At 40.7% G+C, this 27987-nt stretch overlaps 1 protein-coding gene across 1 annotated transcript; it reads right to left on the bottom strand.

The window, feature by feature from the left end:
- Nucleotides 1-153: 153 nt before the first annotated feature.
- On the bottom strand, nucleotides 154-27987 carry LOC145460055 (uncharacterized). The gene is made up of 28 exons (XM_080338464.1): nucleotides 27849-27987; nucleotides 27689-27790; nucleotides 26642-27553; nucleotides 25631-25837; nucleotides 24697-24843; nucleotides 23608-23908; nucleotides 20539-22033; nucleotides 19488-19538; nucleotides 19080-19177; nucleotides 18917-19011; nucleotides 18738-18857; nucleotides 17405-17569; nucleotides 16229-16439; nucleotides 14008-14183; nucleotides 12741-12930; nucleotides 10314-10465; nucleotides 9757-10025; nucleotides 8793-8872; nucleotides 8442-8560; nucleotides 7164-7441; nucleotides 5970-6238; nucleotides 5146-5460; nucleotides 4128-4220; nucleotides 3890-4063; nucleotides 3246-3436; nucleotides 2451-2535; nucleotides 1958-2119; nucleotides 154-696 (listed from the first exon to the last, which is right to left on the bottom strand). Exons 2-28 carry the CDS (start codon nucleotides 27709-27711, stop codon nucleotides 544-546), a joined length of 6531 nt encoding a protein of 2176 aa, XP_080194590.1. The 5' UTR covers nucleotides 27712-27790; nucleotides 27849-27987; the 3' UTR covers nucleotides 154-543.

Below are 27987 nucleotides of genomic sequence, written 5' to 3'. Positions count from 1 at the left end.
GGGAGTCCCCACTGGCGTACGCGGGCACCAGTAATGGATTGAAGCTCGACTCTTCGATAATTTCGTCTCTCGCAACCTAGGACACACAGTCATCCAATCTTCCGCGATGATAGAATCTTGCTCTCTCGTTGCTCCCATTCACAGACTCTTGGCTAGCAAAATCCTAACAAAAAGTTTATTGAAACATAATTTAATAAAGAAAAGCCTCCAAAGGAAACACAGCTACAAGACATTACGAAAACGACAGATTCAGAAGGATCAGCAAAGTAAAATCGGTTTATTTAAATCGCAGTCACAATAAAAAGAGACAATAGCTTAAAGCTAAAATTATTGTAAGAGTAGAAAAAAAACACAGCAAAGTCATCTGTTGATACTAGAATGCATCCGACGTGTTCATTTTCTCGATCCAGCCAACACAGTAAATGGAATAAACGGCCCAGTGATTACTCCACAGCACTCACACCGTCCACGGAATGCCGTGACCGAGCATCAGCGGGTGACTTCAACACAGATTTCACAGCCGAAATCTGCCGCTCAAACGCCTCATGTATCGTCCTTGATGCGGTACACGGGCCCCACTTTACCCATGTATTTCTTGACATATTCCTTTGTCTTGTGCTTCACGTTTGCGTTAAAATCGAGGTCTTCCAGGACTTGTACCTGTTTCAACTCCTTCTGCATTATGATATGCGTCAGCTGTGAGAGAAATGACAGCGTTAGACTGCTTATCCATGATATCAGATCGAACGGGATTAGCGTTACGGAGAAGGCTTTTCCCGTGTCATTCAAACATTCACCATACAGAACGATTAACATTATCTTGCCCAAGACAGCTGGCGTGATTACATCTACAAATCTTTTCATTGCACCGCAATCTTGTAGCGTAATGATTGGATGGAATTTTCAATAATTAACTGAAGTGAACCGAGGAGTAAAAGGGCCATAGGTTTTGTGATCAGCTGTGAATGATAACCATAAGATTCAACATGCCGTGTGCTGATCAGGGTTGTAATGGCTCGAGTGGTGATTCTTGTGTGACTCGATTCGAGTCTTTTTTTGAAATGAGTTATTGTGCATGGCTCCAACCAAGTCATATGACTCAAGACTAAGACGGCAAAGACAGACATTTCGTTGTAACTTCGAAGAATAATACAGCTATCACATTATTGGTATTTCGTCTATCAGTCCTGATACTTGGAAAATAGGGCCAGAAACAGTTAAAACTGATGAAAATTATTATATTATGTATGAAAGCCATTCTATATCACTTGAGCAGATCCCTTTCAGATTTCAAAGACTACTCCAAGACGTTTCGACACCTTCCTATCTTTCATTGTATCGCAGCCTCGCGGTTGATTGAAATGATGGAATTGTCAAAGGGCACTGCACTCTAAAAATGATGTGGTCTCAAATTGAAGGGCGAAACGAAAAAAAAAAATTGGCCGCAGCCGTTTTCTTCAGAACGCCACCGTAATGGAGCTGCAATTTATTGACATTTCAATAGCAACTCCACGCTCCGGCAGTCACACAGAGATCGAACTTTATATAGTTGTCAGCCGATGTTATGAAGGAAATATCATACATGCCCTATGCCCTAAAGAAATAGAATACACTAGGCCCGATTTTGACATAAATCTCCTGAATATCTTCCGTTGAACGGGGTATCTAAACCACCTTGACGCGTACGACGCTGACAACTATATAAAGTCCGATCTCTGCGTGACTGCTGGAGCGTGAAGTTGCTATTGAAATGTCAATAAACTGCGGCTCCATTACGGTGGCGTTCTGAAGAAAACGGCTGCGGCCAATTTTTTTTTTCGTTCCGCCCTTCAATTTGACACCACATCGTTTTCAGAGTGCAGTGCCCCTTTAATAATAAATTGAATTGAATTCATCTAGTCAAAAACCGCATTTTGGTCCTAGTTTTACTGTTGATATTGTTCACCGGATAACGAACCTTCCTGGCCAGGTGCTTAAAGTCTTCCGTGGACGTGATGCGTCCGACTTTTCTGTCCGGTTTACGAAACGAGCTCAAGCACTGCACCACGAATTGCGACATCTTCAACCTGAATTGGTCTTTCGACTTTCTGCCTTCTTCCGTGATGCCGTCCTGCTTGTCCTGTCACAATGACAGTTGGACGGTTAGAAAATATTCAGCTTTTCCGAATGAGATTAGAATTAGAATTATTGAATTCTTGGGTATGGAATGAAATTCTCAATCGGAAAGAAAATATGACATAATCAAGTTCAGTTCATCTCATAGTTCATTCAGCCAGATTAAATTAGGAGAAACGAAACATTCCACATATTAGATTAGAACTAGAATAAGGGAAATTTGGTTTAACTAATCTTAATTAAGCAGGTAGAATTATCTGGCTGTCAGAGTCTCGTCACAATGCCGTTACGCCAAAATGTTTTGTTGATCATAGCAAAACCAGCGACGTCCCTACCTTTGACTGCCCATCATCGGGGGTGGTGCGTCCATCTTTCCCTACATCACCATCTTTCCATTTAGGAGGATCCCATTGCGTTTCCCTGTAAATTACAAAACCATCACAGTCGGCGTTAGATCGGTCGGTGTTTCATAGTTGTGTGCAGGGTTGTAACGAGTCACAATTTTTTGGTGACTCGACTTGACTCGGACCAAGTCATATGACTCGAGACTCAGACGGCAAATACCGACAATTCATAGTAGTTTCGAAAAATAGTTAGTTACCACATTACTGGTATCTGGTTTATCAGTACTGGTACTTGAAAATGCGACCAGAAACTGTTAAAAGTGAGGAAAATTAGTATATTATAAATGCGAGGCAATCGACATCACCAAAAAAGTGGCTTAAACAAGACTTTAACCGGGTGGCACCGGCTGATTTTTCCAGAAAATTTTGCTCCACTTTTCAAGTGCCAATAAGAACGTGCTATTCGCCGCGACAGAGATGTCTTCTTTCAAACAAGCCACGAGCGACCGCTTTTGTTCAACTAATTCGATCGATACTATCAAAGCATGGTAGAGCGTTTCACCATAAACACCCAGTCTGACCTATGTCTCAGACATAGAAGATCCCCTTGGCCGAGTCAATACACAAATAGACGCAAGTTGAGTCGAATCAAGCAATAATGGTGACTCGAGCCCTACTAAACTAAAATTTGTTGCAATGTATAACTAGCGTCGTAATAGAATTAAGGATCGGTACCAACGGTAAAACTTAACGTCAGTTTCACATTTATCGAGAAAACTCGGGTACCTTGTGATGTTGTGATAGTAATACACGCGGCCGTCGGGGTCTTTGGCCGTTTTCCAATTAGGCGGCAACTGCTCGGGCGACTTGTTCTTTTCCGCGGCCTTTTTCTTCTCTTTCGGTTTCTCTGGATTTTTTGTGGATTTTTTCTCTTTCTCGTCGCTCGGAGCGGCCGACGGCGCGTCGCCTTGCGTGAGCTGGTGGGAATTAAAAACTAAATTAGGGCAAAAAATTTTACACTGTAGCAATGCGGCAAGAAATTCAGGGTGTCGCCATTTCGTGATCCCGTTCAATCCTCAAAACATGGTGCGAATTAGACTAGAATTAGAATTATGGCTACTCAATTTGTTTCAAATTAGATTAGAATTTAGAATTAAAATTACAGCTACTCAGTTTTTTTTCCAGACTAGAATAGAATTAAAATTACTGAATTCGCGAAAACTCGGAAATTTAATAAAGTTCCGTTCGTATCCAATAGGAGTTCATTCTGATAAGCCCGAGTTTTCCTGTAGAATTTTCGGTAAAACCAGAAATTAGATAAGCATTAAAATTGGAACATTTTACAAATTAGATTAGAATTAGAGCAAAGAAACATTTCACTAAATATCCCACTTGAATTCTTAACAGAATTTGAACATATCAAACTTTACCTTCTGTAACTGTTCTGCGGACAGCATAACGATAGCTTGACCGTTTTGCGTTCCGAGAATGGTAACGTTACTCATGGCGGGTTGCGGTTGCGGTACAGCCGGCAGCTGTGGTTGCAGCTCCATCGGCACGCGAGTCGCGTTCACCACACCCATAGAAGCATTCACCATTTGCTGCTAGAATATGGGACGGAAATCAAAGTGGAATCACTGCGAAACAGAATTCAAAACTTCAACCAACCTGTTGATTCATGGCCGCCATGGAAATGCCGCCTTGCATATCGATAGTATTGTATCCGTACGCATCCTGGTATGCTTGTTGAGTAACCACATCCTGTGATATGAAAGTATTTTGGCATTCTATTGTACAGAATTTCAATATGCTGTTGTGGCATGAAGTTTTTTTCAATTCCCTACTGATGATTTGCCCGCAAATATTCGGATTTCTAATAATATATTATACAATTGTAGATTATCTAACTGAAAAACGGATTATCCTAGTTTTAAAGGGCCTGTGACTTTGGAAAAACTTCATAGCGGACCACAGAATCTATAAATTCCATGCGATCAAACTATAACTAGCGTAAAAGGACAAACAAGGGTACTTATGCCACTGAAGAAATAATTTTGAAGATACTTTTGGGAGGTAGGCCCACAAAACTGCAATATAGGTCTACAACTGTTGAAATAAACCCAAACATTTTCGGCTGATACTCGCCAGGGGTAATCGTCAGCAACCAGTAAAGAATTGGAGAGAACTTTTTATATCTACAGTCGTATCACCGAATACGACGTCACAGATTCACGGGCATGAAAATTCAAATAATCACGGCGAACAGATGACTTGAAAGCAGAAAGCAATACTTGTTTTATTATACACAAATTTTGGCCAAATTACTGTTAGCGCAAGTGGCAAACCAGGAGTGAACAAGTGATCGTGTGTCTTCAACAATTTAGTTTGCTTCCCGTGCATGTTTCTAAAATATTTCACATGGATATCCCAACAATGGCCGTCTGACAGCGCTACAAATACTGCAAAGGGTAGTTTTCGTGATAAATTCGGGAACCTACAATAAGCAAGACCGAAACATTCGCATACATGGACTCCAACCTAAATTCAGTATTTTTCAAAAATTTTACTCTAGGACCCCAAAAATATATACATTCCCAACTCAATCAAAAACCCATACCTACTTACACCAAGCAATGGATACATACAATCCGTTGAAATCATGTTAATAAAACAGCCATATGCGTACCTGGCTATACACCCCCTGCACGCCTTGCTGAAAATTGAACCCCTGCTGTAGGGCCACTTGCGAGTCGAACATACTCTGTTGCATCACAGGCTGCATGTCGACTGGCTGGCCGTACTGATCGACCATAACCTGGGCCGGGTTGATTTGGATCAAATTTCCGGAAACCCCGCCCGGAGTAAACGTCGTGCTGGGCGCCATCATGGACATGCCCAGGTCCATCATACTCTGGTCCATCATGCTCTGGTCCATCATGGGCGGAACTGTTTCGACTGGGTAAGGGTTTTGACTGCAACGGGAATAAACAAGATTACTTGCGATTCAGAACTTCAGTATACAATTGAATAATGTAATCAGGAGTGCAGCCAGCCAAAAAATAAGGGGGGGGGCGAAATAAAAGGGGGGTTTGGATTATTTTCAAATTTACCAATATAGCATTAATTCAATTGGGGTTAACTACATGCGTAAATCACGATCATACAATATCCTCATGCTGACGATTTTACGCGTATGATAAGCTTGCAAACGCGATAGTTAGGCCAGCGATGATATCTTTCGCACCAAGTCAATGCGGTCGCGAATGCGCTGCGCAGGCCTGGTTACGCTGGCCTGAACAATCGCAGGTACAACAGGCCTGGTGCGCACGATATCATCGTTGGCCTGAACAATCGCATCTGCAATAGGCCTGGTTCGCAAGATATCATCGCTGGCCTGAAAATTACAATGTAATGACGAACTTGAGTAAAGTCAAAATTTGGGTGCGTATTAAACATGGACGCCGCTTCTTTTCCAGCATTGACACGCCATTTTTGTGATGCATATTATGCATTTGGGCGCATTATACATGGAAAATCATAGCAGTCAATCCGAGCTATATCAGCATTGCAAAGAATCAACCTCAAAAGCAGGATCACAAAGAAAGCAGATACTCGCCTATTGATGATCGCGTTGCAAGCCATATCCGCCTCCATTTCCTCCATCTTCCGTTTCTCCAGTTCTTTCTTCTCCACGTCCTTCTCGAACCTCCTCCTGTGTTCCTCCCGGGACATCTTCGAAGGTCTGGGCGCCTTGCTCAACCACGGCACCGTTCCGTCCTCTGACGAAACGACGAAACATCACTAATTCGCACGGGACAACTCATCAAAAACCGGTATATTTCCATTTTTGTTTCAAATTATGTCCGGCAGAAATTTCATCGGAAAGTCCTCACTCGACTTCATGGCACTGTTTTAATAATTGTCGCAGTTACGGGGATATCCATTTTATTACGAGTGGTCCAGGGGTGTAACCAACTCACAAGGCTCCGAGTCATAAGTCAATTTCACTGTTATAGTTTTGACTCAAGTCGAGTCATTTTCAATTCGCCACCGATTCAAGTTCGAGTCACTGTGTCAAGACTCGAGTCCGAGTCCAAGTCATAGTGTTTACTGTACAGTAGGGTCGTTCACTGATTAAATTGTACGGTTGCCTAAAAAAACTGTTGCACGCCTAATTTGGCTCAATTCTAACCAGCACAAATTGAAATTTCTAAATTCGTTAGATATAAATTAAATTTTTTTTTCACAAATTTTACTGTCAACCCCGTGAAGTTACCTAAAAGCACGGCCCACGACAATTTTTCATCGCTCCCGACCGGTGGAAGCGAAGTTATTGCAGCAAGAAGTTTTGGATTTGCAAAAACAGCATTGTTAGTGGGTAATTCCGGAATTATTGATGAAAAACTCAAATAACTTCGCTTCTACGGGTTGTAATTGCGTCAAATGTCTTTTGTATCGTTTTTGTAAATAAATCAACAATTTCATGGGGTTGACAGTGAAATTTGAAAAAAATATCTAAATACTTTTTTAATAAATTCAAAAATTTCAATTGTCTCTAGGGCGGTTTCTGCTGGTTGCAATTAAGGCTACCTAACAATTTAATCAACGAATCCCCGTAATCCGGGGAAAAAAGTTTTTTTTGAAATTTTGACTAATTGCTATTAGAGTGAAAAGTTTGGTCCAGCGCGGTAACTGGTCACCCACCGCTGTCCGTGGAAAACCTCCTCCTCCTCCGGCCCGGTTCTCGTCTGTTCTCGCTGCTGGTGTTGCTGCCCGGCGATGTCTGGCCCTCCCGAAATTTGGTCTCCGAATGTCTCTCACTATGGTCTTTCCACCGTTCCAGACTGGCGTCACGGGAAGCGTTGTGGGACCGCGAAAACTTCTGTTCGCCGTCTTCCGTTTTGGGCTGCTTCGGGGTGGGCGATGATGTTCGCGAGTTCGAGTCTTGCCCGGGCGACGGCGGCCTTGCGCGTTTCGGAATCCTGGCAATGGATGTAATGAAAGTAATGTCCGTTGACAAGTTTGATCTACGGTAATTTGTTAGTATTAGTTTTTTAATGTTTATTGTTCAATAATATGAATCTATTTATTTTGCCGTTGGCAAAAATTTAAAGGATAATTCAACTTATATCAGCTTAAAGTAAGGCGATTTTGTCCAAGTTGTAGCGTTAGGTCAAAAATCTAAAGTCAAAATTCTTTCGCAACCCGCATTTTGTAGGTGTCACAAACGTTTGCACTGTCGGTGAACTTATCGTTTGACATTTCACAGCCTTTTCATGCAAAAATCTGTCATTTTTCAAGACAAAAAGTTTTTTTCATGCCAAGCTGCTTCGTAAGAACAGACAGTTCCAACCAAATGAAAAGAAGTAACACAACTGTAACATTATGTATGAAATTTACATACACGAGGTCAAAATTTTCATTTTTCAGTGAAAAATCCATCGTTTTTTATTTTGAAAAAATCTGTTTGCATTGGTTATTCAAATTTTTTATGCCTGTGAGATCACATTTCAGGATTGCTGATACAACGTTCTTTTGAAATCGTTACTAGTCGCTGACGGTTACGGCTGACTAGTGACTGTTCAAAACATCCGGATTTATTGCAATATGAATATATTATTCAATTGTGTAATTAATTTATTCACCTGGTATTCATTTATTTATTCATCGGCCAAAACGATGAATTTTTCTGAATTCCGTAATCAATATTTAGGATTCGACTATTTTCATTCAATTTGTGCCGTCGAATTGATATTTTCAAATCTAAGTCAAAATCAGAATACAGAATTAGTATCGCATCACATCCTAACCCACGTACGACTTCGATAACGGCTGAAGTTCCAAAGTCCGAATCTGGTTTCCAAAAAAATCTTGAACACGCGTCTCAATCTAGCCAAAACCATCAAATTCCTTTCTTTTTCAAACAAAATCCCATCCCTGCTGCTTAGATTAGCATAGGTTTGACTTTTGAAATTCGCAAACCTGTAAATCTCTTTCAAATCCTTCCACGATTCCAATAACTTTGCCGCCGCTTGAATAAGTTTATCGGGCGAATTTTTGTCCTTTTCCTCCTTGCTTGCTTCATCTGGCACTGGAGCCTCCTGGCAAACAAGATTATATTACACACCAAAATTTTAAAATCCCACCAACACACTCATAACAAAACGAATTCGAGGGTACGTAACGTTCAATGCTTGATCTCCACTCCTTATTTAATCATCTCACAGATTTTTTGACACGGCGAAAATTTTGGGTTCCGTGAAGGGTTGCAGAGGAGCGTTGGTGTTCGCTAAATTAGTGAAGATTAAGAACACCTAGTATATAGTTTCATACCGGAACTTTAAGGACGTCACAGACTTTCTCATCGTCGACGGTAGAAACTGGATCACTAGGTTCTGCAGTAGAGACAATGTCTGAAAAATAACCTGCATTTTAACCAATACACCACCGAGATTTGGACAACTAGGCAATCAGAATTCTAATTGTCATCGAAATTTGTAAAAACTGTTACTATAATTGGAATTCCAGTCTAAATTGTAAAACACTGTCGCCACAATTCTGATTCTAATCGAATTTGGAAAAGGCTGAATGGATTCAATTTCCGAATTTTCCGAATCCAACATTTCGAATCTGATTTATAAAATAACCGTGTTGCTATCATTGAAATTCTAATCGAAATTGTAAAATACATTGTTGCTATAATTCTAATTGTAATGTAATTTGTAACAAGACTATGTTGCTATAATTCTAATTCTAATCGAAATTGTAAAATACAGTGTTGCTATAATTCTAATTGTAATGTAATTTGTAACAAGACTATGTTGCTATAATTCTAATTCTAATCGAAATTGTAAAATACATTGTTGCTATAATTCTAATTGTAATGTAATTTGTAACAAGACTATGTTGCTATAATTCTAATTCTAATCGAAATTGTAAAATACAGTGTTGCTATAATTCTAATTGTAATGTAATTTGTAACAAAACTTTGTTGCTATAATTCTAATTCTAATCGAAACTGTAAAATACAGTGTTGCTATAATTCTAATTGTATTGTAATTTGTAAAGAAAAGGTTTGCTTTAATTCTAATTCTAATCGTAAAAAAAACTTGTGTGGCTATGATTCTAACTCTGATCTAATTTGTAAAAAAAAAAGTTTGCTTCAACATTAATGCTAAGCGAAATTGTGAAAAGCAGTGTGGCTATCATTCTAATTCTAAAACAATTTGAAAAAGCAAAAAAATTTCTTTTTCGTGAAACTACGGCCCCATCCTTACGATCTGTTAAAGTCACAAACCTTTCTCAGTCTCCTCTTCCGCTTTCACGCTCTTTCCCGTCTCCGTTTTCTCATCAGCCTCCGGCTTTTCTTCCTCCTCCGGCTTCGCCCACCGTTGCACCACCGACAACACCTTGCTGTCTTCGATGACGTTTTTGTTGGTGATCGGCAGAATGCAGAGCGTATCGATAATGTCCATTCGCAGGGTGGCCGCCTCGTCGCTGACCTCGCAACTGACGTCCACCATCCAGCTCCAGATTATCGAGAGGCCGTGGAATCGCAGAAACGTTCTGCCAAGGTAAGGTTGGTGTTACGCGAGTTGAAATAAATCAATGTACCTTCATTTGGGCGTATCGTAGCACGGTCGGTATTGTAATCGGCTGACAGATTCCCATTGATATGGAACTCGGCCTTGTACAGTACAAACTGGGTTTTGAAAAAGCGCAACTAGAAGTAGAACTTTTCAAAACTCGCGACTACACCTGGACACGTCTTGAAATTCGCCGCATTACTGATACTTCTCAACTATCAGCGCTGACTGCTTACACCACAGCACATCCGCACAAAAGAAGACATACTTGAGTCTGGTTTGACACGTGGTGGCTTCGAGCACCCGTAGGCACATCGACCTTTGCGCGTGGGTGTCGCACCGCACCATCAAACGCGACAGCGTCAAGACGTCTTTCGTCGACTGCAGGCCGCTTTTCAATTTCAAGATGTCTTTCTCCATCTGAAAGAAAATTACCAAAAAAAAATTTAGGCTCGGCAAAATCGAGCATCTGAACAGAGGTTGTCGGCTGTGTTTTGTCTACGCGCGATTCTTAATCAAGTGGCCGTGTCCTACTCGGAAAGAGCTTGCTAGCCTACAATCGAAACCAAACGAGTCCAAGTCATTGTGTTGACTGCTCAGTTTCCAGTTAAAGTCTTGTTAATCCTGTTTTTGATAACTCTGTTTGGTGATATCGAATGGTTCACATTTATAATATACAAATTTTCTTCACTTTCAGCAGTTTCTGGTCGCATTTTCAAGTACCAGTGCCAATAGACGAAATCCCAATAGTGTGGTTACTTCACAATTCTACGAAATTACAATGGAACGTCGGTCTTGGCCGTCTGAGTCTCGAGTCATATGACTTGGTTCGAGTCACGCGCAATGACTCGAGTCGAGTCGAGTCATTTCAGTATTCTGAGAAAATGACTCGAGTCAAGTCCAGTCATCAGAAAATCGTGACTCGGGTCACTACAACCCTGACGATTGTCGATACACAAAGTGATTTCCAATTCTCTACTAGCGGCTGACGATTACCCCTGACGAGCGTCAGCCGAAAATATTCGGGTTCATTTCAATATGAATACTAGGGGTCTTCAAAAATGACTTCTTTCTCAAATTGTACTGGCTACTTGATAAAGTTGTTAGGTTACCTAATTTAAGCCTACACACCAAATTTGGCTCAATTCCAACTAGTAGCCGCATTGCTACATGAGAAGAAAGTTTCTGTTTATTATATAACAATAAATAACAAAAAATTTGAAAATTTTCTGTTCACCCCATGAAAGTGTTAGGTTGTCTATAGAAACGATGTTCACCAAATTTGGTTCAATTCCAACCAGTGGAAGCGGAGTTATTGATGTCGAAAAATTTGGTTTTGAATAGAATAGTATTTACGGTGGGCACCACTATAATAAATAACGTAAATACTATTTTAATCATAATCCTCCAAGTAGGCACAATCTACCAGAGCAGTGGTTCTCAACCGCCGGTCCGCGACGACTTTTCAACCGGTCCGCCAGGTATATTGTAATTTTATACCTTAATTTCAAGATGCGATATGTTGAAGGCTTGTCTATAGAAAAAAAAAATTAAACATCTAATTTTAAACTGATTCATAACTTCGTGCACTATAGGTCTGGAAACATGTTCGATTTTTACGTGATTTGGTATCACAAAATGTCTTCGTTATTGGGTCCCCTTCCCCCAAGACGTACACATGATTTATAGATCGTAGCATTTCGCCGTCAGCCATTACCGCCCCGCGACGCACGAAACACATATTGAAGTTTAGGTTAACATGGGACTCCGAGACGTGTGTCAAATGTTCGGCAGCGAGAAACCTTGGCCGAAAACTACTGCCCTTTGATGACCGGAAAATCTGAGATTTCCGAGTGATTAAATAAAATTATAGCAATATATATGCAATTAAAAATTACCAAAATTATTGACCTATTCAGTCACAAATTATAGACAATTTTCGCGCTCGGTGCGATTAGGTTATCCTATACTCTCTTCCTACACTGAGTAGAATAAATGTGCTCACAACTACTGATGAAAACCTCCATCCTACTGTGGGGTCTCAAAAATTTGGTTTATCACCCTATGGGTGGCACAAGACCAACGCTTTATGGGGGGGTGACGAAGTGCATTTTTAGCCAAGATTTTATGAATGGCCAGGTATAGCTGTGGACAGGTGTTTTCGTGCCGTGCATACTTTATTCGTAGTGGCCAGAGTATAGCCTATACGTCCGGTGGTAGTGCATGGGCAATGAGCATGGCAGCAAGACAAGGTGCTTCTCTCTACTCCGTAATACTTCTCTCGCTATCGTCGAAGAGAAGAAAATTATTCGAGTTGGCGGGATCCGTTGAATGCACGGCTTTTGGCGCGAAAGACTGCAAACGACACTCGGCGGCAGCACGTTTATCTGGGCAAGGTAATTTTACCTCGACCGCACCATATGCTTGCAAAAACGGTTGTATACGTTACATTTTGGATTTATTTCAACTTTTGAAAGTCCACCGGTTAGTCAAGTATTTTTTGAAATTGTACCGGTCCGCGACGTTAAAAAGGTTGAGAACCGCTTCTAGAGCACTCGGTTACTGACCTCAGGTCAGCGTCGGGTTTAGAGTCAGTTTTGGGTTACAACGACTCATGCTCGAGTGTAGTACCGGTGCACAATGTGAAACTCGCTTTTTCGGCAAAGAATTACAATTCATGACAAATCTCACGCACCGTATCGTCACGAAACAACGAGATCTTCTTCTTCTTCTGCGTCTTTTCCGGCGAGTCCTCGCTTTCGGCGAAGGTCTCGGTGGACAGCAGCCGCGAATACTTGGACTCGTCCTCCTCGTTCTCGTCTGGCGCCTTGCCGAGATACCCGCGACACTTCGCGGCGCCGCAGAAACACTTTTGCGCGATTTTACTGCGATAAAAACAGTCTCGCTCAACGCAACATGCTGGTAACAGGGCCTGGTTGCAGTTAGCGGTAAGTATAGAAATTTTCCCATCGTAACTCCTCTGAAGCGAAATGTTTTTCATGTGAATAAATTTTGATTCTCCCCAAAAATTTCCATATCAAAGCTATATATTCCAATTTTCATCCCAAGTCAGTTGGGCAAGTGTTGATTGCTAATTTGGTTGCATTTTGGTGAAGACTACTGCTATATTTCAAATTTCTTCAAGAAAATTTGAACAAATGTTGTTATGTTGACAAAATTGAATTTTTCCAAGATTTCCCCGTCAAAACTTCTTTGAACCCGACAATGCAATGCCAGAGGTCATATTCTAATTGAGTACTTTCAATTTTAATACCAAGGTTATCGCGACAAGTGTTACTTGGTGATTTGGTTGCATTTTTCGCAAAGCCTGCTACTATATTTAAAAAAAATTCAAGAAAATATGAGAAATATTCATTTTTTCAGTAGATTGTTGCAACCCACATTTTTGCAAGCGTAATTCCAAGTCAAGAATTATAGGATCCATAACTATTCATTTAACTCCTTAGCAACGCCTACCACTATAGTTCCGAGCGTTTTAAAAAAATATGGACAAAAATTCATTTTTTCAGCTGGTTTTCGTGGCCTGCATGCGTATTTCTATCGAGTCAAGAATTTCACGACTCAATTCATTGGCAAAGCCAACTACTATGTTACAAATTTTTTCAAGAAAATATAGACAAATTTTCGTTCGGACGATTTTTCTGCCCTCAAACGTAATCCTATCGAGGCAAGAATTCGAGGGTGTATAGTCCATAGCTGTTAATTGAATTCACCGCGCAATTTCAAGCCAGATATTTTCTACCATCTCTACATCACTGACAATCGGCTGGTATGTCGCTACATTGGTCTTGAAAATATTTTTTTGTCCAGAAGATTTAGCGGTTAATATTACCGCGCGTCGCATATCACATAAAATGTCTATTATTCTGGCACTAAGGTGGAATCTGAATAGTTCAATAGCAAAATTTGACAAATGTATACAGAGGTATTGTCACACTTACCCATATCTCTCAAACTGGTAATCAAACGTAATTTCGTCGCCCTTTTTAATCGGTTTCACGGTAAAAAATCCAACACGCAATCTCCCGTTCACGGTCCATTTCTGAGTCTCTGCGTTCGGGTCGCAACTATGATTTATAAACCGCGACGCATTACCCTTGTAAGTGGCGTCGATCACCTGCAAACAGAACAGTTCCTCACTAAAACATATGTTATTCGTAATAAAAACAGTATATAACTGACTAAGATAATCGAGGAATTGAGCATTAGACTTCTTTCATAAGCTACCGGTAGTTCATTACACTGGCCAAGAAAAAATAACTAATTTTGAAGTGCCAAAGATATTGTTATGGTTTCTTGGTATGTTTGGGCTGCTGAGTCCGAAAATGACATCCGTTTCTCTGAATTGGCTCTACTTTTTGAGATATCGATATTCTTTATTTATTTATTTTTTATTTATTTTATTTAATCGTCGTAAGTAGAATACTTGGAAGGACGCAGATTTAGAATATTCTCGTCGATCTGTGCCTCACTCTGAGGAAGTACCCGACTCGGAAACAAAAACTGCCTTCGAACTGGACCTTGAACAACATTTTACCGTACACGAGAGAAAGAATTACTTCCGTATTTTAGCCAGCAAGATGAACATTTTTACTGCAAAGACATCGAAGGGCTTTTACTGAAAATGGAGGTGCATGATTGATTAGCGTGCTTTGACAGCTTCCTAACTGAACTTTGAGCGTTACTGAACGTAGTGTTTGGGATTTGACGGCACCTGTCATTTATTTACAAAAATATGTTGTTTACCGCCAATATCGCCTAATTTTTATAATTTTTGCTTGATTTTCATATGAAACAGGACTCGCGTATAGATGGCTCTCTGCGTTAACGATTGCGTCTTCAACGATATCGCTTCAGAAATAGAACAATACTGTATGCACGCACTTGCAGAGACAGATGTGAACTCATCGAAGTCGTAGAATATAAAGTGGAATTTTCCTATGCCAAAATTTGCGTATTTTGAGCACTTTTCCAAAGCAAAACGTCGGATATCTCAAAGAATAGGGTCTATTCGGAAAAAAATAATGTCATTTTCGGATTCAGCGACATAAGAATGCCCTAAAACCGTACTACACAAAGATCCGCAGTATACAAAGAGCATTTTACCTATGTCACAATTTCTGTATTTTTAGCACTTTTCAAACCAAAAATATGGAATATTTGAAAATATCGAGCCTATTCAGGAAAACTAATGTCATTTTTCGATTCAGCGACCTAAAAATACCCTAAAACCGTTGAAACTTTCTTGGCACCAACATGTGCGTTGACCAGTGTTATTTTTCCTTCCAAATTGTGATGATTCCGGCGCTGAGATGTTGAGATATGAAAACTCAGCGAAGTCCGTCATATAATGACTCCCCTCAATTGGATTAATACCTCTTTAGCCGTAACCACTGGCAAGCCAGAATTTTGCATTGCATTTTGCATTGCATGATGCATCTAATTTTGCACTCAACTCTACATACCTATTTGGATAATACACACTTTTCATGATCTGCACAGTCTGCTGATCTGCTATTCAGACCACAGTGCCAGAACGGAAAGCCCATTACCAGCGTGAGGCATACAAGACTTCTAAATACTGAGTATTTACAACGAAACACACTGTCACAATGTGTGGACTAGAGTTGTTCAATGTTCACCTAAAATTTTTTCTTCAAATTTTACCGGCTACTCCATAAAATCGGCAGGTTGCCTAAAAAAAATGCTGTACACCAAGTTTGGCTCAAGTCCAATATATAGAAGCAAAACTATTGAAGCTAGGAAATTTAAATTGCTTAAAAATTCAAATTTGACTGGAAACCCGAAGAAATTGATAAGTTATCTAAAAAACGATGCATAGATTAGGAGTTAATATCAAATCATAGTTCTTACGAGGACAAGCGTGGCAAATATCTGCACAGAAAGCTTGGCTCATTTTGCACTATGCAATTATGTAGCATTTTCGGAGGAAACCAGAAATTAGCTTAGAATTATGATGAGAGAATGGCAGCATTTCACAAATTAGATTACAATTAAAATTAGAGCAAAGAAACATTTCACAATTAGTTTACTGGCATTAGGCCCCATAATTTAGTCTAATAAGACAACTACAATTATCTAGTTGTGCAAGCCTGTACCAATGCTACAACTGACTGTAAATATAACAGGAAACTGCCATACCTCGTCCTGAGACAAAGCCATGAAGTAAAAATGGGCGTGGTTGCTTTTCGAATATTCCAGCGACCGTCTGGTAAACTCGCGTTGGTCCACGACCTCGCCGCAATACTCCATGACAAGCTCGCCGGGTACGATATCGGAGGCGGCCCGAATTCCCCATCCCTTGTAGTGAGTTTTGAAGACTTCGGTGGGGGCGTAATTGCGCGTCTGAAACCTAACGCCACGCCGTGTCATTTATTAAAAGTGAACGACAAAAAGGGACTGTTGAGCAATCGGAATATGTATTCTCAAAATCGATACAAATGGGTTTTCCCTATCCTAGTAGGTTTGGAAGTTGAAATATCGGTGGTTCACACGAGCCCCAGGGGTTTGCTGAGCCAGTCATAGGGGTTCGCCAAAGGCCCATACACATACAGCACAGGTCACACAGATTGGCTGTCATTATTCATGATTCGAGTAGAGTAATGAGGTATGATTTTTCCGAGTATTGAAATTACACGCTCCTTTCCCACTAAGAGTTAATTTATCAACGAGAATTATGTGGTTTCGATACTGTTTCCCGTTATGGAAGGCTGTAAACCTTGATTGGTCGTATCGTCGCATACAAAACATGTACCCCAAAGCTACCCACATCAGTGGAAATGACACATGTGTCAGCATTGTCACAAAGTGCGAAGAAATAGGTATGGCTGAAAAAGTACCAAGTAACCTTCAATGTGGGCACATAAAATATACATAGTTGAGCCTTCCACAAAACTAATACTGCTTCAACATCATATCAAGTCCTCAGCCGAATACTCGATTTAGAATTGAATCACTCGGGTACACGTACAGTTCATTTTGTGGATTTACTTTTGTATTAGATGTGCCTGCAGATAAAGCATAAGGGTTCGCAAGGTTAAGAAAGGTCTATAAGTGCTGAATTAGGCCTACATGATAATAATGAAGATTCAACCGGACTTGTAACGAACCAAATATGTAACTTGATGTGTATAACGCGGGGCAGCAACAGGGCAAAATCCGTAGTGAAACAAGGAAGAAAATTTACACTTGAAAAAAAACGCAGATTTCATTAGTAACCTGAATGCCAAGTGTGTCGAATGTTGAGGTGTTTATCAATCACAAGAAGCACCAGTTACCACCACAGAATAACTCGGAAGATCGTACGATTCAACATACCTTTTATTTGTGCATTTGCTGCCATAATGACACCGGGACGAGCACTCAATCATGAGCAAACGATTGAGGCAGTTCTCTGCGCAAGGCGCCCCGCAGTCCGTACCGTCGTCAAGACCACATTCGCAGACCATCCTCTTGATTTCTTTGCGGGCACGTGATTTTTTTCTATCAAGGAACATAAAATTATGGATCTAATAAGCTGACGAATGTGTGCGTGTTGTTACGATAATCTTGCAAGCACAAAAATCACAAAACCTGTATCGCAAGACAAAAAAAGGTAGCACATAACAAAAGAACCATGTCGCATATCCTCAACATGAAACTGTTACTGGGAAGAAAACAGCTTACAGTGCCGATTCAAATCTCACAGTAGCGATTAACTATGTCACCGCTCACCGCCGTATCAAGTGATTCACGAATATGGAAATTAAAACCTTACGGCATTGACCACAGCAGCTTCAGACTTTGATATTTCACAGTTCCATACAGAACACACGATGTTCCACGCGACAAACCTCTATTGGCAGCGTAATACTCTTAGTCAGAAATGGACTAGTTTCCAGGGTCTTAACAGTGTAGCAATAAAGATGCTCTTACCCATTTCACAGCATGTCTCAACCTACACACCATGATGGCAAATGACCAATTCGCTGCCAACGGACTGACGGTTTTCTTTATCAGTCGTCTCACAGTGAATAACTAGTACACAAACTCATCCTTGGATAGAAATAAATATATTTCAACGGTGGTCAGGCCAAAACTGCCTAGAGGATACAACGGTGATCTACGTAGTACATGGTGTTTGTAACAAGTTTCGCAGTAAAATTCTGCCAAATATAATCTGAATCTGAAGCAATATACAGACGCTTTGAACTTCCGAAATCAACCGTATGATAATAAATAGTGTTCTCGCAGCTAATGCTATCAAAATTATGGAGGACGCATGGCGCCTCGTCTGCGGTTGTGATTAAATAATAATATAACACGAGCGTTTATGACAACTTCACTAAAACACACAACCTCACTCAAAGTAACGAGTCTCGAGAACATTACACAGCATATGTCTCAAAACACAACCACTCATATAGCTAATGTGGCAGCACCCTGCGAGTACAAATTCACCTATTATGACTTCCATACTGATCACATCTTTCCACAGCACAGGGCGGGTCATTTGACAGTTCCCAACAACCCCCGAAATGTCTTAAACCCAAATCTGTTTTACTAACAATATGAAAGATAGTAGATACTGCTGTAAACTTCATCGTAATGGAAACATTTGAGAAAAAATTGCGAAAGATAAGATATACACATAGCAGTAGCGCGAACATACATTGAAGTGAGGTATAGATTTTCTTCCAGTAAATCAAATCGATCGGGACAGTCCGGTATCCCGGCAGCGAGGCGAATTTTCAACTTGAATATCTCCTCCTCTGTTAGATCTTTCATGGCGCTACCAAAAATTACAGAGACATAGTTACTAGCCAAAGGCATCAAAATACAGTAACAAACCACTGAGGAATATTGCAACTGGTATCTGAAACAGCGACGGAAGAAAGTTGAATTGGTTCGGACTTAACCACAGTGGATGCCGCCGGATCTTGAAGCTGTGTGCGACGAAATAACTGAGATGAATTGAGCGGATTGAAGCACGAACGGTGTGTGTGAGACTCACCTGGGCTTGTTGCTTCTCGACGAGTGAAAGTGAAGTACGCTTTTTTATTATCGACCTTTCCGTCTTTTTCGTGCGTATCCGAGCAGACCTTCTCGGACCTGACAATGACGTCGGCATTTCAACTCCAATATCAAACGCATTCAATATCTTGAATATTTGAAATTGATATAGACCACTGGTTCTCAAAGTTTTTTCGTTTGTAGCACACTATAAAAATTTTAAAACGCTCGCGGCGCACTTAAAAGAAAGTTGCTTAAAAAATCTTTTGGTTGATTTTTAGATTACAGAGTAGGAGCTCAACAGCGTGGAGCAATCATATTGACCTATTCAATGGTCAGAACATAGCAAAGTAGCAAGTTACATAGACACCGCAGCAAATTTTCTATTAACACAACACCCTTCTCTTACCTTCCTCATTATCATTGCCACCCGAGCTGGCCGAGTCCTGCCGAGACAGACCTGAAAAATTGGTAACATTTGTAAGATGATTCATAAGTGGGTAGGTATCGAATCTCCGAAACAAATTCATCATTTATAAGACTGCCAACACGGAACAGCAGTGGTGTGCGAGTGAAAATAAATTTCAACCCACAGTTTAGGCTACAGAACAAAAACATGCATCTACAATTGAACCCACAAAATATAGTGCATACCCCACACACATACAATTGTGCAAAGTTTTTTTCAAGTTAGTATTTAGTAGGTGTGCCAATGTAGATATTGAACGAATTGTATTAAGTCATTGAGGTGGGTTACGGTTGGGGTTAGGATATATGTAAAGGTTAATCCAACAGTTAGGATTGGAATTAGAGCTACGGTAACTTTGTGGTAGTAAAGACACGTGCTCAGGCGACGCATTCTGAAGTGTCACATGCTCAATTGTCATTTCTCATTGTGTCGCATGCTCAAACGCTGGGCAACCACTTCCAACTACGACGTGTTCGATAAACACGTATCATCCTTTGAACAGTACCGAGCTTCTAGTGTACAACCAAGTACTCGCCACGCACACCAACTATCACTGTGTGTCCTCCTACAACCATCACAGTCGCAACCAATATCTTCAGGAAACTGTCCTCAATGCGGCACACGTAATCACGGACATGAACCGCTAACATATCACAATCACCAAACCAGAAATAAGTAGAATTTTACAAAAATGCTGGTACACTAGTAAGCAATAAGCTACATCTTGCTTTCGAGCTTACTTTCTTTGTTTTACTTTCAGATTTATTATAATACTAACATTTAAAATTCGTACAATGGCTACCGCTGCTAAAAGCAGGAAGTATGATGGAAGTTATCATAAGCTTCAATGTGTTTTATGTTTAACATACCGTAGTTGATTGCCCGTTACTGTACAAACCTGTTGTTTATTTGAAATAACATTTCTTCATAGTCTCCAAAGGTTGAAAAATTACGTGGTGGCCATTGATTTTTGAAAACTAAATACACTCACCGGCTTCATCAGGGCGCAGCCCGACTGCTTCCGAATTTGTTGCACAGTGACCGTTCGGACTGTTGCGCGCAGATTTTAACGAAGACGATTCAGTAAGATCGCTCTGCAGTTTACTTGAAGACTGAACACCCGCCGGTATAGAAACCGAAGAAGGCGACAATTCTGCATTCTGCGTCTCCAGCTGTGGATGAACTTGCTGCACGTATGATTTCTTGGCAGGCAATGGAGTTTTAGTGGTGGCGTGCAGTTTTAATTTATGAGGCAAATTCACAGCACTAGGTTCGTCCAGCTCATTGTCCATCATACTATCTGATGTGAGATCACAGAAGTCTGGCCCGTTGTCCGCTATCTTGATTTCTGTGAAGTCTTCAGCATTCCCTGTGTCTTTAGAATCGGTCGTGTTGAAGTCAGGTATATCTGACGAGCTGATTTTCTTATCAGGCTCGCCACACCTTTTTAAAACAGCGCCGTTCGGCCGGGGTGCATGCTTTACCGCGCTATCGTCTGCGATACCCGCAATGTCGTGTTCATCGCTCTCAAAACTAGTCTCCAAAAGGGACTGGTACACGTTCTGCAATCTCGACGTGATGCTAGGTATTTTATGAGTTCCCGGCAAAGTGAGATTACTATTTTGCGAAAAGTTACCGGGTGAGTCGCTCGGAAATGCGGTATCAATATCGGACGCCGCCGGTGTAGACTTTACAGGGTTTGAACCGCTATTCCCGCCGGAATCGGAAAACTCAAACAATGAGTTTTGCTCACGGTCCGTATCGCCAAGTACAGTGTTAGTTGCCAACGTTTTTGCGTCAGATGTAGGAACAGTGCATTCAAACAACACTTGAGTCGGACTCGATTTCACAGAAACTGTATCAGCGCGAGATATTCCCACTTCGGAAGGTTCATACAGAGAACACACAGCAGTTGTTACATTTTGTGTCGTACAATCAACGCGAGATGAGCCCGCGTTTGAAGTTTCAGATACGAGACACGCAACAGGTGTTACGTTATGTGTCGTATAATTGCCATCAGTACAACGGCTAACATACCGCGTATCATCTTGAGGTTCGTCCATAAGAGGGGTCGGTGGGGATGGAATAGAGACGTTGTAATCTACGATATCGGAATCGTGACGATTACAAGACTCCGCTACAGTATCCAAGTCTGTTTTAAAAGTATACCCAGTGTCGTCTTGGTCCTTATCGTTACACGGATGTCTCTCGGCAGAATCTTCATCGTGAGACACACTGTCGGCACTGTCAAAGTCATTTCTGTCGTCTGTAATTCCACATTGGTCGACGACCATCATTGCGGACACCGTGTCGGCGGAATCGTTGCCGGAATCGCACTTCGAGTCATCGTTTCGTTCAGTGGCGTTGAAACTATCGTCAGTGTTTTCATCGTTTGTATCACAGTTTGGTGACGGCGCGTGGCCTGGCAAAGATTTCACAGCGTTTGCGGCGTTTTCCGATTGACACTTGCTTCGATCTGTTTCGGCCTGCGACGTAAATGCATTCTAAACTGTTGATTCTGTAGTATCTTGATAAGACTAAAATTACTTCAACAGACTGTTATTGATCGTTTTTGTAAACCGCTAAAACAGTGACAAGAGATCTAACTGTAAAAGCAGACGTTGAAATTTGGTTCATTATCGTGATTTGGGTTACTCTGGAGGGAATTCAACGTGTACGTTTTTGCCTTCTTGGAATAGGGTGTCAATGTCCCCGACTTCTTCGTACTGGCGACCTAAGTGACACCACATTACCGCTGTCACGTGGTCAATGTGGCCTATGAACAATAAACATACTCGATATTTGATATTTAATGGGAGTACTTCTTACAGAACCCTCAACATTCGTTAGAATTGTGCTGAATAATACAAGCATTATTCCATCTAATCAGAATTGCTTCGCGGGCTGGATCAAATGGTCTGGCGGGCCGAATGTTTGACACCTCTGATCTTTCTCCTTGCTAGGTAGGTCACGAGTTCAATCCCTTTTCAGCAGGGTCAGACCAGAGACTCGACCGTGAAACAGGTATCCATATCCCCGCTATGAGGTCAGACCACTGGTATTGCATGGACAGATAAATGGCAGTGCAGACTCGATAACTCAGAGACTCATTCGCATCTTAACCGCCCAAGCACCTAGACCTAGGCCGGGAGATGCGTATTTGAATAGCACCACAAATGTTATTTAGTTTACCACTCACTGAATATGATCGTTACAGTACGCTCTTGGCGAGATGAGGGTATGTTAAATCAGATCTCAAAAAGCAGTATGCTGCCAAGTGCCAACTTATATCTTTCGAGTAACATGGTGGAATTCAAAATCAAATTAAACAGATTCAAACAACACGAGATGGTCTGATGAATGACCCCTAAACTTGAGACTATCAGAAAATAAATCAATGTATCAATTTGTGAGGACAAACAAATTGATTAGACGCGCATGTTGGAGAGTGCTAGTATAACCCGGCAGCAGGAAATGATCCATGAAAAATCACAGTTAACACATGGAGAGGAGATCTATCGTTTTATCGCGTAGTAAATACAATGAAGTCTATCTACTACTGAGATTCTGGGTAGTCGCTTCAAAATCACAGCTAAATTCAAATTAGGCTTAAACAACAAAGGCAAAACATCAATAGGCCAACCAATCGCCGCATATACCAAAATTTGCATCAGTCGGACACTTATTGCACTGAAACATTCACTCCATTAAATTCACTGAATTTTAAAATATCACACTCACAATCTGTCATTGTATTTATTAATAATTCGTTGAGCCGATAGCAGACGATATAGATAACAAGAAGCAAGCAAAATCTTATCATTGTAATTATAGTTAGAGTAAATTATTTAAAGTTTTTCATTGGTTCGGAACAATTTCTAGGAGGCCACTTACGCTCAGTCGTGCACACGAGAAAATGAGACTGTACAAAATAGAATCAGCTTCACTAAATCAATTCAAAATCGCACAGGAGAGATCACGGTTTCATTATTATAGTCGGGAGTTCTTCTCAAGACGCACAATGTACATAATACACGAGACATAGAAAATCTAATATTACCGTAGACATCTCCTCCTCGGAACCAGACATTTCGACTTCATAATCCTCGTCCTCGCCCTCCAGCGAAAACGCGATCGACAATTTCGAAAATAATCCACCGTCAATTTTAGTACGCTTCTTCCTGTCGTCAGAACTGCTAACGGTAGTTTTTGTCGCATTCTCGGATCGCGAGTTTTCGCTTTTACGAGAACCGTCGTTTTCGTTTTTGCCTTCGTCGCCGATACGCCTGGAAGAGGTTTTACTAGAATGTTGTGTTGCACTCGAGTGTTCCGCGCTCCGTCTCTGTGATCTTGGCGAGTGGCTGTAAAATATAAACCCGGTGATACACGAGCAAGCTAATAAATTAATGAAATGGTACGGTTTTTATTCGAAAATCTACAACCTAGTTATATCGCAGAAATGAATGTCTGCAGTCTTGTTCCCTACAATTTTAGAACTGAAACTTTGCCACGTGGCAATATAGAATCTCACAATCACACTCTAGAAAGGATGTACGACCTGCAGAGACGGTTAAAGCAGTCATTTTGGTGCTGAAACAGACATAACGTTGTAAATTTCTACACGAGTACAAGTATGGGGAGAGATTTCCAAGTAAGGAAAAGGGCAAGTATTCTCGGCCGTGATTTGTCTCAAAACTTCTGAAACCTATTACGCAGCATAGACTCTTGGAGGGAACAGGACAATTGAACGGTATATTCATATTGAAATAAACCCGAATATTTTCGTCTGGCGTAATAATCGTCTGCAACTAGTAGAATATTTGGTGATTCGATTGTTGATGCACAATTATCTTTCACATTCTCTATTACTTGCTAACGATTACCAAGGACGAGTGTCAGTCGAAAATATTCGCGTTGATTTCAACACGATTATATTCTTCAACTCTGAATCAGATGGCATTGCACCCCGTTACACCGGCTCACTCAAAAAACAGCGGAATTTGAATTGAGTTTGGAAGCATCTTGATCGTTTCCTATATTGTAATCTTCACTAACACCAATCCTTCAACAGATATTCAATGGTACCTATCTCGCTATCTATTTAGGATTGTAGCGTCGGGGAATATACAAAACGGTGTCACTTTCTTACCCTCTGCCGTGTAGACTATTGGCACGGTCATATTTATTCCTGGCGTCACTATGTCGGGAGCAGGTATGCGAAGACTGAGATTTACTATCCCTAGAATTGGCATGGAGGGAATATTTCCGAGCGGACGTCTTCTGCTTTTTTTTCTCCCTGCCGAAAAAAATGACGATGATGCAAAGGAATAATTACTTATACTTGCGCAAATTGCTTTTCAAGACGATCTTAGATTTGTATAGGCCTAACAAAAAGGATAGCCAACGTAGATTGAATTGAATCTAACATTAAATATCAATTTCTTTGTAAAAAATGAAACGCGGCGAACCAGAAAAAAAAGAACACACAAACGAAAACAGTTCAAATAAAACACATACAGTCGACTGATGAAAAATTTATAAAAACAAATATGTACAATTGAATAATATATTGGTATTGAACTGAACCCAGATATTTTCGACTGACACTCGTCAGGGGTAGTCGTCAGCAACTAGTAGAGAATTGGAAAGAACATTGTATATCAACAATCGTATTACCAAACATGGCGTCACCGGCATGAAATTTAGAATAAACGAGTCGCAGAGATCACTTAAGCTTAATGCACTATTTTTAGTTGGTGCATGACTGCTACAAACTAGGTTGGCGTATTTTGATAAAAGTCGACTCCAAGGAGAACAAATGAGAGTGTGAACAGCGTTTCCGGGAAATTTTTCGCACAAGCAGAATTATACAACATATGTTTGCCAATCGCAAAATTCCTGGCCAATGCCTGTTCTGAATCTAGCTTAAAAAAGACTTGAATATATACAGTGGCAAGCTCAATGATGCAACAGTAGCGTTTCAAGTTCGACCAAGCTATAAATAACACCGCAACTTATTTTACATTGAAGAGGCCTACCCCAGTGCAATATCCCAATATTTTGATGCTCAAAGCACAGCTTACCGGGAATGACTTTCAGAATATTCTTTACTGCGATAGGAGCTGTCCCAGTCAGCGGCATGGCTTCTGCAGTAATATACATCCCTATCTTTATCCCGGTATGGCGATCTCGACTTGTCTCTCGATGCGAGTTTCTTGGAAGATTCGTATTTATCTTTGTCGTTGTGACGGCGCTCGCGGTGCGGTGAATTTTTCCGATCATTATTTTTCCTGAAAGATTCAAGATGCAGTAAATTTCCAAATATAAGAGTTAATCAAAATTAAAGAACATAATATATCATTTATATGTTATTGTGGCAATATGTAGCATTAACAATCCCAACAGCACTAGAGCTGCGTCATCTACGAAGTACGTCTTTAAATCAAAAAGGCGCTGCCAGAAGATGGTCAAGTTGAATTCCACGTAAACTTAGGTCCAAAACAGTGGTTCTCAACGCATGGGTTTTCAGGCATATTGTATCTGAGGCGAAAAAATAACGTGGACATCATGACCCGTATTCAAGAAACGTTACTTAGTGCTCAAACCAATATTGCAAAAAAAAAATTCTAATAATTTGTTGGGGCTGTGAGATTTTACTGATCTGAATTTTTTTCGAACTGATCAGCTTAAAAACGTGTTGGGAGCCACTGGTTTATATGAAACCGCAAACCATACTACCGTATGTTAAAAAAATCAATTTGCAAAATAATTATATTGATATTGAATTGGATAGTATATTCCTTTTGAAATGAACCCGAATATTTTCGGCTGAAACTCGTCAGGGGTAATCGTCAGCAACTAGTAGAGAATTTCAAAGAAACATCGATATCATTGTATCAATTGGTGCTAAGACTGTTGATATACAAAGCTTAAGCGATCTCTTCGCCCCAATTATTCAAAATTCTATGCAAGTGATGTCATATTTGGTGATACGATTGTTGATATGCAATGTTCTTTCCAGTTCTCTACCAAAAATAGATACCGTACCACTATACAAAGATAACTCTAAATCTAATTCAAGTAAGCAATGCTACCTAGAGTCTGAATGTTTCTGAGACGAGCGGTTTGAGTGATGATCGGGTTTTGAATGAGAATTATCCTTTTCAGAATCTCTCTTCCTTCCAAGACGACTGTGTACGCTGTGTTTGCCGCGGTTAGATGAGTGATCTCGCGATACGTCAGTGTTTTTTTCATGGCTATCATCGTCGCCTGAACCACGTCTTGCTCGTCTGCGGTTCTTGTTATTGCGTTCATCATGTCGCTTGCCTTGATTTGTACTTTTATAATCTTCATTGCTACCGTTTGATCTTGAGGATGTTTGCGATTCTTTGCCCTTGGGAGAATCAAAATGGTTCGCAGATAAACCAGATTCTCTGTCATTAGAGCGAGGTGATGCGTCTGTGTGATTTCGATCGTACGAATTCTCAGTACATAACATCTCCGGAGGACAGTGCTTTGAATCCACGCGTTGACTTTTAATAACCGAAATCTGTTGTAACGTCTCACTTTCGACATGAGAGTTTAATGATGCAGTAAGCTTCTTTTTCAAAATAGCATCGGTTGAAGCAACGGACGCATCCACGTGAATACCGTTTTTGATAGGACTTATCTGAGGTGACAACCCATGATTTCTTCTCTTTGCTTGAACTCGCTCCCTCATTTCTTTCAAAGCGTCGGTCGTACATTGCTTGGTAGGCGATTCGTTTTCGATCAAGCCCGGATTTGCTGGCTTCTCATTTTGTACCGACACGACGGTTGATGGAATCTTCAGTTTTCGTGGTGATACGGAGTCATGTTTCGGTCGGATGATGGAACTTTTTACTTCAACCGGTTTCATGACTTTCAGGTTGGAGTTTACAATTTTGAAACCTGTAAATCCCATCGACGTCTTCCCGTGATTCCTCCCGAGCAGCCTGCCATCCAGGGTTACTTTCCCACGATCATTTCTAAACCAAAATGACTTAATTAAAATAACAGTATTAAAGTAGGGTTACATTGAATTCAGCTAGCAACCTCACGGGACTGGTACATGAAACGTAATTAATACTCTCAAAGTTCCTACCATTCAGCGTGTTACTTACGTTTTAGAAATCTGACGATCCATGTTTCATAACTTCGCGAGACCCACTTTAGAAAACAGTAGCGTCACTCCATGCAACTTGAGTTTGCACACTGTTTTGGGACTGATCGTAAAAGAAAATTTAGTATCGAGCATTTGATGAAGAGTAATGCTGAGATTACCAGCAGTTTAACTTTCTCAGAGATGGCTTTGTAAGGTAGGCAATAATAACACTACATGCCCGTAATCTCAGTGAAAACGCCCGCGAACACCAGAACTATGGTACGGATGGCTCACTATTCGCTGCACTACGATTACTCG

Source organism: Botryllus schlosseri, chromosome 2 (genome assembly GCF_051294905.1).
Source record: "Botryllus schlosseri isolate E-star chromosome 2, Bs_hap1, whole genome shotgun sequence".
NCBI classification, from domain to species: domain Eukaryota; kingdom Metazoa; phylum Chordata; class Ascidiacea; order Stolidobranchia; family Styelidae; genus Botryllus; species Botryllus schlosseri.
Note: the sequence above shows the minus strand (reverse complement) of the source record. Positions and strands in the feature narration are given on the sequence as shown.